This window comes from Eubalaena glacialis, chromosome 4 (assembly GCF_028564815.1).
Source record: "Eubalaena glacialis isolate mEubGla1 chromosome 4, mEubGla1.1.hap2.+ XY, whole genome shotgun sequence".
Taxonomy (NCBI): Eukaryota; Metazoa; Chordata; class Mammalia; order Artiodactyla; family Balaenidae; genus Eubalaena; species Eubalaena glacialis.
This window is the reverse complement of record NC_083719.1, coordinates 20471979-20484719: the sequence shown is the minus strand read 5'-3', so window position 1 is coordinate 20484719 and position 12741 is coordinate 20471979. Positions and strand designations below refer to the sequence as shown.

The 12741-nt window shown below is 32.5% G+C and overlaps 1 protein-coding gene across 2 annotated transcripts in view; it reads left to right on the top strand.

Moving 5' to 3' along the window:
- Positions 1–1394: 1394 nt before the first annotated feature.
- The window catches only part of LOC133089603 (cadherin-10), a 118446-nt gene continuing 107099 nt past the window's right edge, over positions 1395–12741 (top strand). For both annotated transcript variants that reach the window (XM_061187676.1, XM_061187675.1), the window contains exon 1: positions 1395–1625. In XM_061187676.1, coding sequence (XP_061043659.1) covers positions 1395–1625 — 231 coding nt within the window. The remainder of the gene's footprint in view (positions 1626–12741) is intronic.

Below are 12741 nucleotides of genomic sequence, written 5' to 3'. Positions count from 1 at the left end.
CTTCCCTTCTTTCATGGGATGATGGTAGGGAGACAGAATATGTGCACAATAAATAAATAAAACACATGTAGTGTATTGGGATATGCAAATTAGGTGAGGTTTCAAGAAAGAACCGAAGGAAGCAGGGGATCTACCTACGTGGATAACTACACGGAAAAGCCTTCCAGGTGGAGGGAAGAAGTAAAGAGGTCCTGGTTGAAGAGAGGAGCATATGAAGTGTGTTGCAGGCTGAAGCAAGAAGGACACTGGCTGGAAAGGAGTCAATTTTGAGGAGTGGCCTGGGGGATTGAAGTATAACATGAAGTCAGAGAAGTGACCAGCTGTCATGAAATGGAATACAGAATTGTAGGTATTTGTGAGATGCTAGGTTTAATCAAAGTGAGGTAAGAAGCCATCAGAGTGTTTTGTGCAGAGAAGTGACATGATCTGATTTACATTTTAGTGGGATTACCTCGGATACATTGTTGAGAAAAAATAATTGCAGGTGGAGAGCAGTGAGGAGCCTGGGGCATCACGGAGTTCTGGATCAGCATAGGGACAGGGAGGTGGTCAGAAGTGGACACATTGTGCAAATGTATCAAAGGTATAGCTGACAACATGATTAAATCCTTCTACATAATAGTGTAAATTATGTCATATGTTGATTTACTGTAGTAGTGATTTTTTTTTCTACTCTATGAAGCTCTAGGTGTTCCACAGACCGACCTAAGAGGGGAGAGAGGAGAGGTCTTCAGCTGAAGACACTAAGTTTTTTTGGTTTTGTTTTTGGCTTTACTTTTACCTTTGAGCTGGATTAAATTTGAAGAAACTGTGCTGCTGGTTAAAAATCATTTAAATGTCATTACACTGCATGACAGATGCATAGTTCCTGTAGTTTATTAATATCACTATTTTATTTTCAAAATTTTAATTATGTTAAGTTACTCTGGAAATGTTGACGTGCAAAATTAACTACAGCTCCACTCTATATAGGGGTTATAATTCCTGAAAACTGGTAAAGTGCCAAAAGAAAAAAAGAAATAAAAGCTAAATATGTCCTTTCTTTAGAATTTGTTTGAAAGAAATTATTTACAGTTATCTTTTCTTAAATTGTAGACATGTTACTAGGTAAGTAATGTTCCCAAACTAATAATTATTTTATGTAAAAGAGGAGAAGCAAATATTTTGGTTACTATTATTAATTAATATTTGTCATGTTAAATTTAAAGTGACAGGTAACATTCATAATGTTGTCAACTGACTTTCTTTTATTTGTTTATTTGTTTGAAGCTTTTGGAAACATGTCCAAAACATTGATGAAATGCTGGAAACCAGTTGAAACACAGTAAAATTCAACCCAATAACATAGGACTGCTTTTTCTTCATCCACGTTGGGAATTGTCAAGAAGTGAACTATGACAATATACCAATTTTTGCTACTGTTTCTACTCTGGGTATGCCTGCCACATTTCTGTTCTCCAGAGATAATGTTCAGAAGGACTTCTGTGCCCCAGAAAAGAATTTTAGGTGCACGCGTACCTAGAAGTGATGGCAAAATTCTGCACCGTCAAAAGCGTGGTTGGATGTGGAATCAATTTTTCTTACTGGAGGAATATACAGGATCTGATTATCAATACGTAGGCAAGGTAAGTCTGTGCTGAAATGGCAAATATTTACATTCCAGTTTTTCATTTGTCTCATAAAGAAAATTTGAAGGTTATCAAGATTGCCATTCTTACAAATTTGATTCTCTAAATATCCCTAAACCAGTTTTTGTTTATGGAATACAAATTATAATTTGAAAAACTATGTAATGAATATAGCATTATAAATGTATGAATTCATTCACTAGAATTAATTCTGCCTACTACCTCATGTATTAAAGAGGTACTAAAAATTGCAATTTCAGAATTTGTAGTTAGAAATCAATGATCATGAGAAAACTATCTGGCAATCTAGTATTTAAAATAACAATGCATGTATATAATACATATATATATATGCCTATATATATTTCACATTGCCGTTGACTTCAGTGAGGAAGAAAAGATGTATTTAAAAGTTGTTTAATATTCTACAGAATGAGAAAACAAATGTCATTAAAAATATGACCTAAGGCCAAAAAAATGCTTACTTATAAGAAAACTTATTCCAGATATGAGCGTTACTTATTTTTCTAAAGTCCTACCATGGGTACATTTAAATAAGGGAAGAATAAATGGGAAGACAAGCAGGAAAAAGTAGTTTACTTGTCGGGATATGGTGACGTGAGGAGATTTCATGCTATTCAATTATAAAAGATAGTGAGGAAAATGAGCTTTGGTTAGGACTGGAGGGACAAATACGACATAAAAGTTACAATGGATGCTTTTATACACTAGATTGTATTAATTTCCAGTTTTCTTTCTTGGCACTATCCGAATCTAATCGAAATTAGGTAATATCTTAAAGAAAAAAATCATTTTACTAGTGTTATTTTTATGGACAGTTTATGAAACTATATCAAAGAAAAAAGTTAAACACACAAAAGGAAAACAGATATAGTCACATGTTCATATATCACATGTCAACAGTACAAAATTATGATAGATCCATGATTGTGTTGGCGACTTTTGCATCAACCTCAACTTTAATAGCTTCTTTCACATAATTAAAACTGGGCTTTTAAAGTTTTTGTCTTCTAAGAAGAACTATTTTTGAGAAAATACATGTTCATTGATTTTTAAAACACTTTGATATGTGTTTTCATGTTCCAGTTATTTCAGTTTTTTTTAAAAATGTCTGGCAGTATGAGAAAGATGGCATTAAAGGTTAAATGTCATATTGACTGTAAGGAGAAGAAAAAAACCCAGCAACCTAAGCAATTTTACCAGAAAGCATGCAGTAGTGGCCTTATCACAGGGTCATCTGATAGAATTCCTGAGATCAGAGGGTTAAGGTAAATTTTATGGTTGCTGCAATAGGCAACTTTCAGTTTATGAAACCAACCACATGAAAATATAATAACTGAAATCCGAGCCATAGAAACTATAAATAGTTTCATTTGGCTCTTCCTGGACATAGCGGTTATTTGTTTATTTGCATAGATTTTCCTTCACCTAGTCCTTAATGAGGATTTAATAAATGTTGGTAAATTGAATTATCATTGCATTATGTACTCTCTTGTGATAATCAAGGTACTTCTATGTACTTTCATTTGTTCTTTCCCCAAAGAAAATCAATAACTTGAAATCAAGAACTTTACTTTGTATCTCTCTTTGTTTCTAGCTCTTAGAGTAGAGTTTAATATTTAGTTGGCTGAATTAACCTGAGTTGTATTGAACTGAATTCCCAGAGTCATCTGGTACCACTTAGCTCTTTGGCAGAGAAAACTAATGTAGAGTTTAAATTACTGTGGGCTATTAAAGCTGGTAAATACTTAAGATACATGCATCTTGATATGCAACTCAAATTTTATTCTTCCTAACTCTGCTCTATAAAAGCAAGCCAGGAAAGTCTTTAATGAGGATAGGCATAAGGAATTTATGGAATGTGTTCACCAGTTTCTTCTATAAGTATGTCCTGAACTACCAGATCAACAGACATATATTAGATGCTGTAGCTCTGAGTTTACTTCTAATACCCAAAGCATCTGTTTTTTCGCTTGTATTTCAAGTCAATTTTGTATTTCTATCATTTATTCATGTCATGACCTGTGAAATAGTTATTTTTAAATTTCCCTTGTCTGTAGTACATATGTGTGTTACTTTTTATTAAGTATTTATATTGCATTAATTACTTATACAATTAAAGATCTTATTTTAGAAGTAACATATAGATTTGTATATGCGAAAAGGCAATTATGAGATATAGAATATTTTTATAAACATGCACTTTAATGAATATAATTGGGGGCTAAGATATATTTTCTTCATGAAGTATAAAAAATTTTAAATTCCCTGGATATTCTTTCCAACATTACTTATAATAAATTTATTACATATTCATCCTTTCAGAAATTCTACTTTCAGTTTTTACTTCATTTAAAGTAGGCATGTGATATTGATGCTAAGAGATTCAATGTCTCTAGGTTAGTTCACAGGTAGGAGTAATACATGTCCCAATTACTAGACGTATGGGAAGACAATGATAAACTCTCCATTGTTGTGGAAAACATGATGGGAGCTCAGAGTAGGAACAATGGAGAGAATTACACTGGTTGAGTGAGGACAAGACTGAAAAGCACATGCATGAAGAGGGGGAAAATTTTTTAAATACCAAACAATTAGCCAATAAATCCTACAAAGAATGGATGGCATATAATTTCTTAGATAAAAACCCATTACTGCTTAAGGGGTTGAAGCAAAGGGAAAATCCCCTTACTTCTCATTGGATTAAAGCCGAGGAAAGCTTAGGAAAAGCATATAACTGCCAATCAGAATACCTATATGTAAACTTGCTTCTGCCACTGTTTTTGCTTTCAGTGGTTAAATCAATTAACTTCTCTTGGCCTTCATTTTCTCATCTATAGTATGATCATGTCAGTCATTATATATATATATATATTTAATGTACTTATATATATAATTTTTATATGATTACATTATAAATATGAAGTGTTTGAGCATTTAAAAACCCATTTATATATTTAAAAAAAAGAAAAAGAAGAAATAAAGAGAGACAGAAAGAGAAAAAGAGAAAGAAAGCTAGTGGCTGAATTGTCACTGCCATGACTATTATGAAGAAACTAGCTAACCAGCAGTGAACTCAAAGCATTTCTTTGTTCATCTCTCAATGAGCAAAAAAATATCTTCCTCTAAATCATTCAGTCAAATGTATTCTAAACCAAAATATATTTGGTGTAAGTTCTTTTTTTTTTTTTCAGTGAGATAATCAGAATATTGACCTTTAAGAAATTTCCTATATAGGACAATGCCTGCTAACCTTTCTTTACCTTCCAAAGCAAGAGGTTTAAAACTTGAACTTCAAGTATCTACTTTTGCCCTATGTTGCTTTCATATCTCAACCTTTTATAAACATCTTTAAATTTACCAATTTAAGATTTGAGAAACATTGTGATTATAAGCTATTTTTATTAATGTCCTTTTACATGTAGCTTCTTATCACAGGTTCCCATTGCCTGATTCAGTTGCCTAGATAATTTCAAAATTTTAGCCTTCCAAATATTCAAATAAATAATGACAATAAACTAGATATTCTTGAATTTACTTTTAGCTGCAACAAACATACAGTTCTAAGTGAATTACTAATTTTATTTACTGTACAAACTTTGCACTTTATATAATAATTATTCTCAAGTGGAGCAAAACATGTTAAAAATAGATTTTTAATCAAAACCAGAGATTAAGAAAAAACACCAAAAAATTAATAACGTAATTGAACAATGATAAACCTGATTCTGAGTCAGCATAGTAAAATAATTCACTCCAGGAAGTAAAAACATAATAATAATTTTAATAAATAATCGGGGCAACTGTCTATATCTTCTTGGTATAATGAAAAAATGTACCATCTGGAGACATGAAAGAGATTCTTGGGGCCTCCAGGCCGTTCAGACCTTATAGTACCTCACTGATATCATCCTTCTCTAAATGCAGAATACATTTGACACATAGATTCTTTTTTTTTTCCCCAATGATAGTTTTTTTTTTTTTAATTGAAGTATAGTTGATGTATAATGTTGTGTTAGTTTCAGGTGTACAACAAAGTGATTCAGTTATACATATATATAATACATATATATATTCTTTTTCAGATTCTTTTCCTTTATAGGTTATTACAAAATATTGAGTATAATTCCCTGTGCTATACAGTAGGTCCTTGTTGGTTATCTATATTATATATAGTAGTGTGTATATGTTAATCCCTAACTCCTAATTTATCCTTCCCCTCCTCCTTTCCCCTTTGGTAACCATAAGTTTTTTTTCAATGTCTGTGAGTCTATTTCTGTTTCGTACATAAGTTAATTTGTATCGTGTTTTAGATTCCAGGTATAATCAATATCATATGATATTGTTGTCTGTAAGTCTTGTTGGGTTCTCAGTTGTTTAGCATTCTTGAAAAACAGAAACCACGTTTAATTATTTCTTAATTTCATATCCCTTTTCCTGAAGAATTGATGGCTTCAAAGAGCTAGAGCAATAATGGTGCTCTCTATTTTAGCAGATTAAGAATACTATAGGTATTTATAGTTCTTCTGTCCTTAGATGATTACTTAAGCTCACCTCTACCAAGGGATACACGGTTCCCCGTAGTCTACCATGGCTTTGTCCTCCCATAGTTTATAACCCAATATGAACCTTCATCCCCCTTCTTGAGTAGCCAATAGAAACTTTCTCCCTGTCCCTAACAAGTTTTTCTCTTTGGAACCAACTGCTTTTATTTGCACAAGTATCTTGGTGGTCACTCGACTTTTCAATATTTCAATTCACTATTAAATATTTCATTTTCTGACTCTAACCTGTTCCATGGTTGAAAATGATAGAATGAGCCATATATTTTTCTGGTCTATCTCAACTCTATACCTTTAGTACTGTCTTATTTGCCCTCATGGCCCCTTAATGAGCATGATGAGTTCAAAATACCTTCAATTAATGATTCTAACTGGAGGTTATTTTGCCATCCAGGGGAAATTCATCTATATATGGAGACATTATTTGTTTTCACAACTAGGTAGAGGGGGTTGCTACTGGCCTCAAGTTGGCAGGGACCAGGGATGCTGCTAAAAATCCTACAATATATAGGGCAGACCTGCCATCCTAAATGTCAATAGTGCTGAGACTGAGAAGCCCTGTCCTCAACTTCCTTAGTTTGCCAGAGCCTTTTACATTTCCTAAACAGCTCAGTCTTTATTTTACTTCTTTCTGGGTTCTTGTTTCTCAATATGCTCTCAATTATCATCATGTTTCTTCCCTTCGGAGTTGCTGTAAGAATTTGCTTTCCCTAACTTGGATTTCTCTCAAGACCTGCTTTCCTATTCATATTCTGTCTAATCTTTAAAGCATATATTTGGCTCCAGTCTCTTGGTCATTCTTCTCTGTAGACTTGTGAGCTGCACACACCCACTATGAATGAATTATTTATTCATTCTGTCAACAAATATCTAGAAGACCTGTTACTACTCAGGTACTACTCTGATATTAAGTACTGTGGTGAAAATATAATTTCTCTACTCACAAAATGTCTGCCTTTAAGAGAAGGGGAGAATAATAAGTAAGGATAACAGGTAGTTATGGGACTCTTTTTGTCTCAGACACAGCACAGACCCCAAAAGCCTCGAACAAAACAGTAAGTGCCAAATATTGCCATATTTCATTTCTGCAGTACTTGTAAATAGGTGGAAATAAAATAGTTTGGGGATTCGTATTACACGAATCTGTGTGTTATTAAATGTTGAAACTGGAGAGTCAAGTTCTTATTTATTTATTTATTTGGAAGAGTTTTTTAATGTGCAATGCTTTATAATGAAGTGATTCTTGGAAATTTCTAGAAGAGATATCTTCCAGAAACTGAAAAAACATTATTCATGAGAGAATAACTTGACTTTAAACATTCACAAAGTTTGGCAATACCAACTGTGCCCACTATATTAGACTGTATGCATTTTGCCCTTAATAATATGGGTACAATCAAGTCAAACCTGGTTGCAACAGGGGAAGGGGTAGTTGGAACTAAGATAGAAGAAGCTGTCCTGACCTCCCCACTGCAGTTTTCCTACAGGGGAAGGAAATCTCAAGTGAACTCATGGAAGAACTTTATGTTTTATTAGAGTTTAGAGAGCTGGGAACACTCTCTGGGACCTTTTAAAAACTGTAATGTTGTTGAGACTAAAAGTTTCCAGGTGACTTTTTTTTAATACAAACATGATGAAGATAATCTACATAAAACACACACACACACACACACACACAAACATATAGGCCTGCTTTAGTGGTGAGATGGGAGTAGGAGAGGGCTTGGTATATAGTTATTTTCTATTTGAACCCTATTAATGACAGCCATAAAAGGACTGAGCACAAAACAAATTAATACAGTGAGTGATTTTAGTTAGAAAATGTCCTAAAAGAAAATAAATCAGGATGATTTGATAGACATCAACAGAAAGTCCTTTAGATTAAATGATTAATAAAGACCTTCCTGATGAGGAGACATTTGGACTTTTGGGGTGAATATAGACATTATTTCCCTGATAGGTAAAGACCACAACAAAAAAACGATGATCCTGAATTAGAATTTATAAAGACTTTTTATACTAATCCTCAAGCAAGAGGTAATTAAAGCATTTTTAAATAGAGGCATGTCCTGCAGAACCCTGATAATGTTTTCCAGGCAGACCACCTCTTGGTTTTTAACTCTCAGAATGCATACAATGTCTGTATCTCTCAATGTTTCAGCCAGAGGTTATATTGGAAAAATATGCTCACCTCCTCAAAGCTCACTATAACATTTTAACAAAGCAGTATTCAGGAAGATCTTAAGTTTCATTCCAGATACACTTGGTAGAACATCAAAACCACCCATAGATGTTTTGAAACCAACAGAGGCTGTAAAAAAGAATGTGCATCTAAGATTTTGTAAGCCCTTCAGGAAGCCTTGCTAATTCATGTTAACCTGTAAGTGATCAAGTAACACTGGTTTAAGCATTTTCTATACTAACATTATAGCGTGTTATTCATATATAGAGATTTTACTATGTTTTAGTTACTTTTTTGGGAAATAGACTTCTTGTTAGCATTTTCAAGCAAAGTGTCAAATATTGAACTCTTTTTAAAAAGATAAATGGAATTAAGTATGGGATACTCATATATAAATAACTACAATCATTCTTTTACTTAAAAGTTCTTACTGGTAGTAGTGATAACATGTTTACTAAACTCTTCCATGAAGTTATTTACATAACGTGTTATCACTGTATAACCTTCATGAAACAACAGTATACCTGCACCACCTAAACACATTTACCACACTCTCTGCCCTTACTGTACTCTAGTGATTTGTGGGAAATCCACCCTTCCACTCATTTTTTACTCTTGAATTAGTAACCCAGAGATGCTGTGTTTCCATCTTTTCTTTCCCATCATAGTCTTATTTTTGTATATCCCTCTCTTGTACTCACCATTTTATAACCCCCTCCACACAGAAGCTTCTTCATCTCTTTTTCCTGCTTCTTCAGTTTGTCACACAGCATCTTTTAAAATCTACCTCTCTATGTTATGTCCCTTGAATGTGTTTTTATTGGATTATGTTTTAGATGAGATAATTATGAATTTATTTTCTAAAAAGTATTATTTCTGTGGTTTTAAGCCAATTAATTCACATAGAGTAGTAATAGTTGGAAGTAGATGAAAGGACTTTGATGATAATAATAGACTAATAATACTAAAAAAAACCTCAAAGAATTTTTCTGTGATGAATAAGCTTTTAAAAACTTTACCTATTATTTAAAAATATTAAAGTTCAAAAATACTAAATCTACAATTTAACCCATCATTTTTCAAATATAGAACTTTTAAGAAATACAATAATCTCTGAATGAAGATTATGTGAAAATTGAGCCAGACTTTTAGCTAAAGCTCGAGAGAAATCTCTGTAGATGAAAAATGTATTGAAATGTCATAAAAATTTGCTCTGCAAAAAATATCTTAATATAATTTATCAGTAACAGGTGAGTGTGTAATGGCCGTGAAGCATGGGAAATTATTATTATGGTATTATGAATTTCTACCAAAGCCCTCTTATTTTCTTTCTTGGAGACAATATACAATTATATATTCAATTAAATTTTGTCCCTTTTGTACTAAAGAATAATGTTCTTTTCAGTAAAGAAAATGAAAGTGGATGTATGTTATTATGTTTGCTCATCAATGTCTCATACTTAGAATATGTTCAAATATTCAAATTCTCAGTTGCTTCTTATGAAAGCATGAATAGAAAAGGAGGGAGCACTTCAATAAATTTTCTGAAGTGAATTCTTAAATATTCACATAATATAGTTAAATTTCTACTTTTGTTTTATCAAAGAATATTATTTAATCTTAATTTTTTATTATCATTATTAATATTGTTGTTGGTGGTATTATTATTGTGTTGCTAATGGGTAACTGCATTCCATGGCTCCTGGTAATTGTAAATAAAAGTTAAAATAAAGAAAACATAAAAGTTGCCAGGAAGATGGACTAAGTTTAGAGAAGGGAACAGTGATTTTGTTGGGATATAATATACAAACCTTTGGTTCTCTCCTTAGAACTCTAATCAACAAGACGAAAAGCACTTTATGCAAATTTCAGACTCTCTCTTTAGTAAAATTCTTTCACTAACCTCACTTTTAAAGCTATACTTTAAGCATTTATAGATTACATAAAACTATTAAATTTAGAATTTTAAATGAAGGTCTTAAATCTCAGCCCAGGCTTAAAATTGTTTTACCAAGTAGGAAATTGAGCTGTAAGAATGTGTACTATTATAGCCTTTTATCTAAAGGAACATTTCCTATTTTGGCTGATGTTTAGCTTAAATTCCATTAGTGAACTCCTCAGTTCAGTGTTGTGTCTTCCAAATACCCCCCAAAACTCCAAGACCACTGAATTTTTCAATTTTCCTTGATACCAATTCTGTCAGTATATACAAACCAGCATCAAAAGCTTAGCACCAAATCTAGTTTGCATGTGTTGGGTTATCCTGAGTCCAGCAGAGCAGAGGGATAGGGTTGTGAATCATGAACTGACTGAATACATGCATTCCTAAGAGCTGAGCTTCCAAAGGGAGACAATAAAGAGATAAAGCAAAGGTCAAGGACATGACCTATGATTGTAAGTCAAGTAACATAAAGGCAGAGATAGAGAACATCCAAGAAGAAGTAGAAAGGGGCGGGGCGGGGGGGGGCAGAGAGGCAAGACTAGGACTATTATAGAGGCCAAAGGAGAACAAAATTCCAAAGAATTGATGACTAATCCTGTTGAGTGATGTAAAGTCATCAAGAAGGAAGTTGTAGCAATTTAGAGATCAGTGTGGACCAAGGAGAGAGCCACTGCAACAATCTGACGTAAATGGGAGTCAGATGGCTTTGGTTTAGCACAGAAGGAAGCAACACATCAGTTTGTCGTAGGCATGTTATCAATAAGATAAAATAAGTAGGAGTGAGAGAGAGTTTGAAATGATGAAGAGCTGGAGATGGGACGTTATTATATGGACAGAAAGAGAGGATGTGAATGTGTGCAACAGGTGAGCTCACTCTTGGTAAAAATTAAAATTAAAAATTTGTCTATTAAGCTGACAGCCAGAATCATGCATAATTACTAAACAGAGTATTCCCACTTAAATTACCAACAGGAGTGAAATAAGTTTTAAAAAAACACTTTGCTCACTACTAATATTTAACATACTTCTGGAAGCAAAATAACAGTGTAAAAACTATCACATACAGTTTTTTTTTAATGTGAGAATTAAACGAAAAATAATATAAAATATTCTGAAACATCCTGACATATCCTGATAATGATCCTCTAAAAAGTATTTTATTTATTATTACTTAATAGTCCAACAACCGTTTTTTATTGTTTCGTATTTACAAGTAAGGAAAATATGTCCTTCTTGTCTAAATTAGGTGTCTAAGGGCACCAATCAAGTAACTTGTAGAGATGGGATTCTAGCCCAGAAATTATGACTCCAGAGTATATACTAACCATCATTACCCCTCATTGCACCATTATTAATAGTAATATTCTTATTTTATCAATATTATGTGTTGCTTCACCAGAAGCAATTATATTCTTATTTAAGCAGTACAATGATGGATAGTTAGCTGACTTTCTTTTCTGAATGATATCATTACAAAACTAAAATTGCATAGGTAACAGGAATATTTCTGCTACTTCATAGAGATGTCAAATTTATTTTTGTAGTTGTTATGTGTTTATTATTTAATTTATATGTGGAATTGATAATGCATGCACTTTGAATAAAATTTAAAAGGCAAAATAGGGTGTATAGTTAAAACTGAGACTCCCACCAGGATCCTCAGGCATCCATAGTTCTCCTCCTAAGAAACAGCTGCATTTACCAGTTCTGTTTTGTTTTTGTTTTGTTTTGTATTTTTGTACGTATTCCAAGAGACATTATAGAACTATTTAATAAGTATTTATGATTTTGTTTTTACATAAATGGTGGTGTACTTTATGCCATGTTATAAAACATGGTTGGTTTGTTTTTAGTTAAAAATGTAACTTGAGGACATTTTCCATTTCAGGACATAAAGATATCCTTCATTAAAAAAAAATAGTAGCTGCATAGTATTCTTTCCAGTGGATGTATCATAATTTACCATTTTTCTTTTGAAGAACCTTTAGTCATTTTAAAAAAATATTTAGTAATACAATAATATGACATGTTATTTCACACAGTGCTGGTATACCTTTAGAAATATGACTAGAAGTGAAATGCTGAAGCAAAGTTTGGAAATTTTAAACTTTCATAGGTATTGCTAAATTGCTCTCCACTGATGCAGTTTGAATTTATCATGCCAACAGCAAGGTATGAAAGTTAAGTATTTCTCCACAATTGTATCCAATCTCTGTATTATCATCATTTTTAATAGCTTTTCAATCTTGTAAATGAAAACATATTTCTCTTATTTTAAGTGAGAATGAACATTTCTTCATATGTTTAAAGCATTTCGCATTTCTTTAAATGAGTGTGTATATCCCTCACCAATTTTTCTATTAATAATCTAGTTTTTTTCTTTTGATCCATAAGTTCTCCTTATTA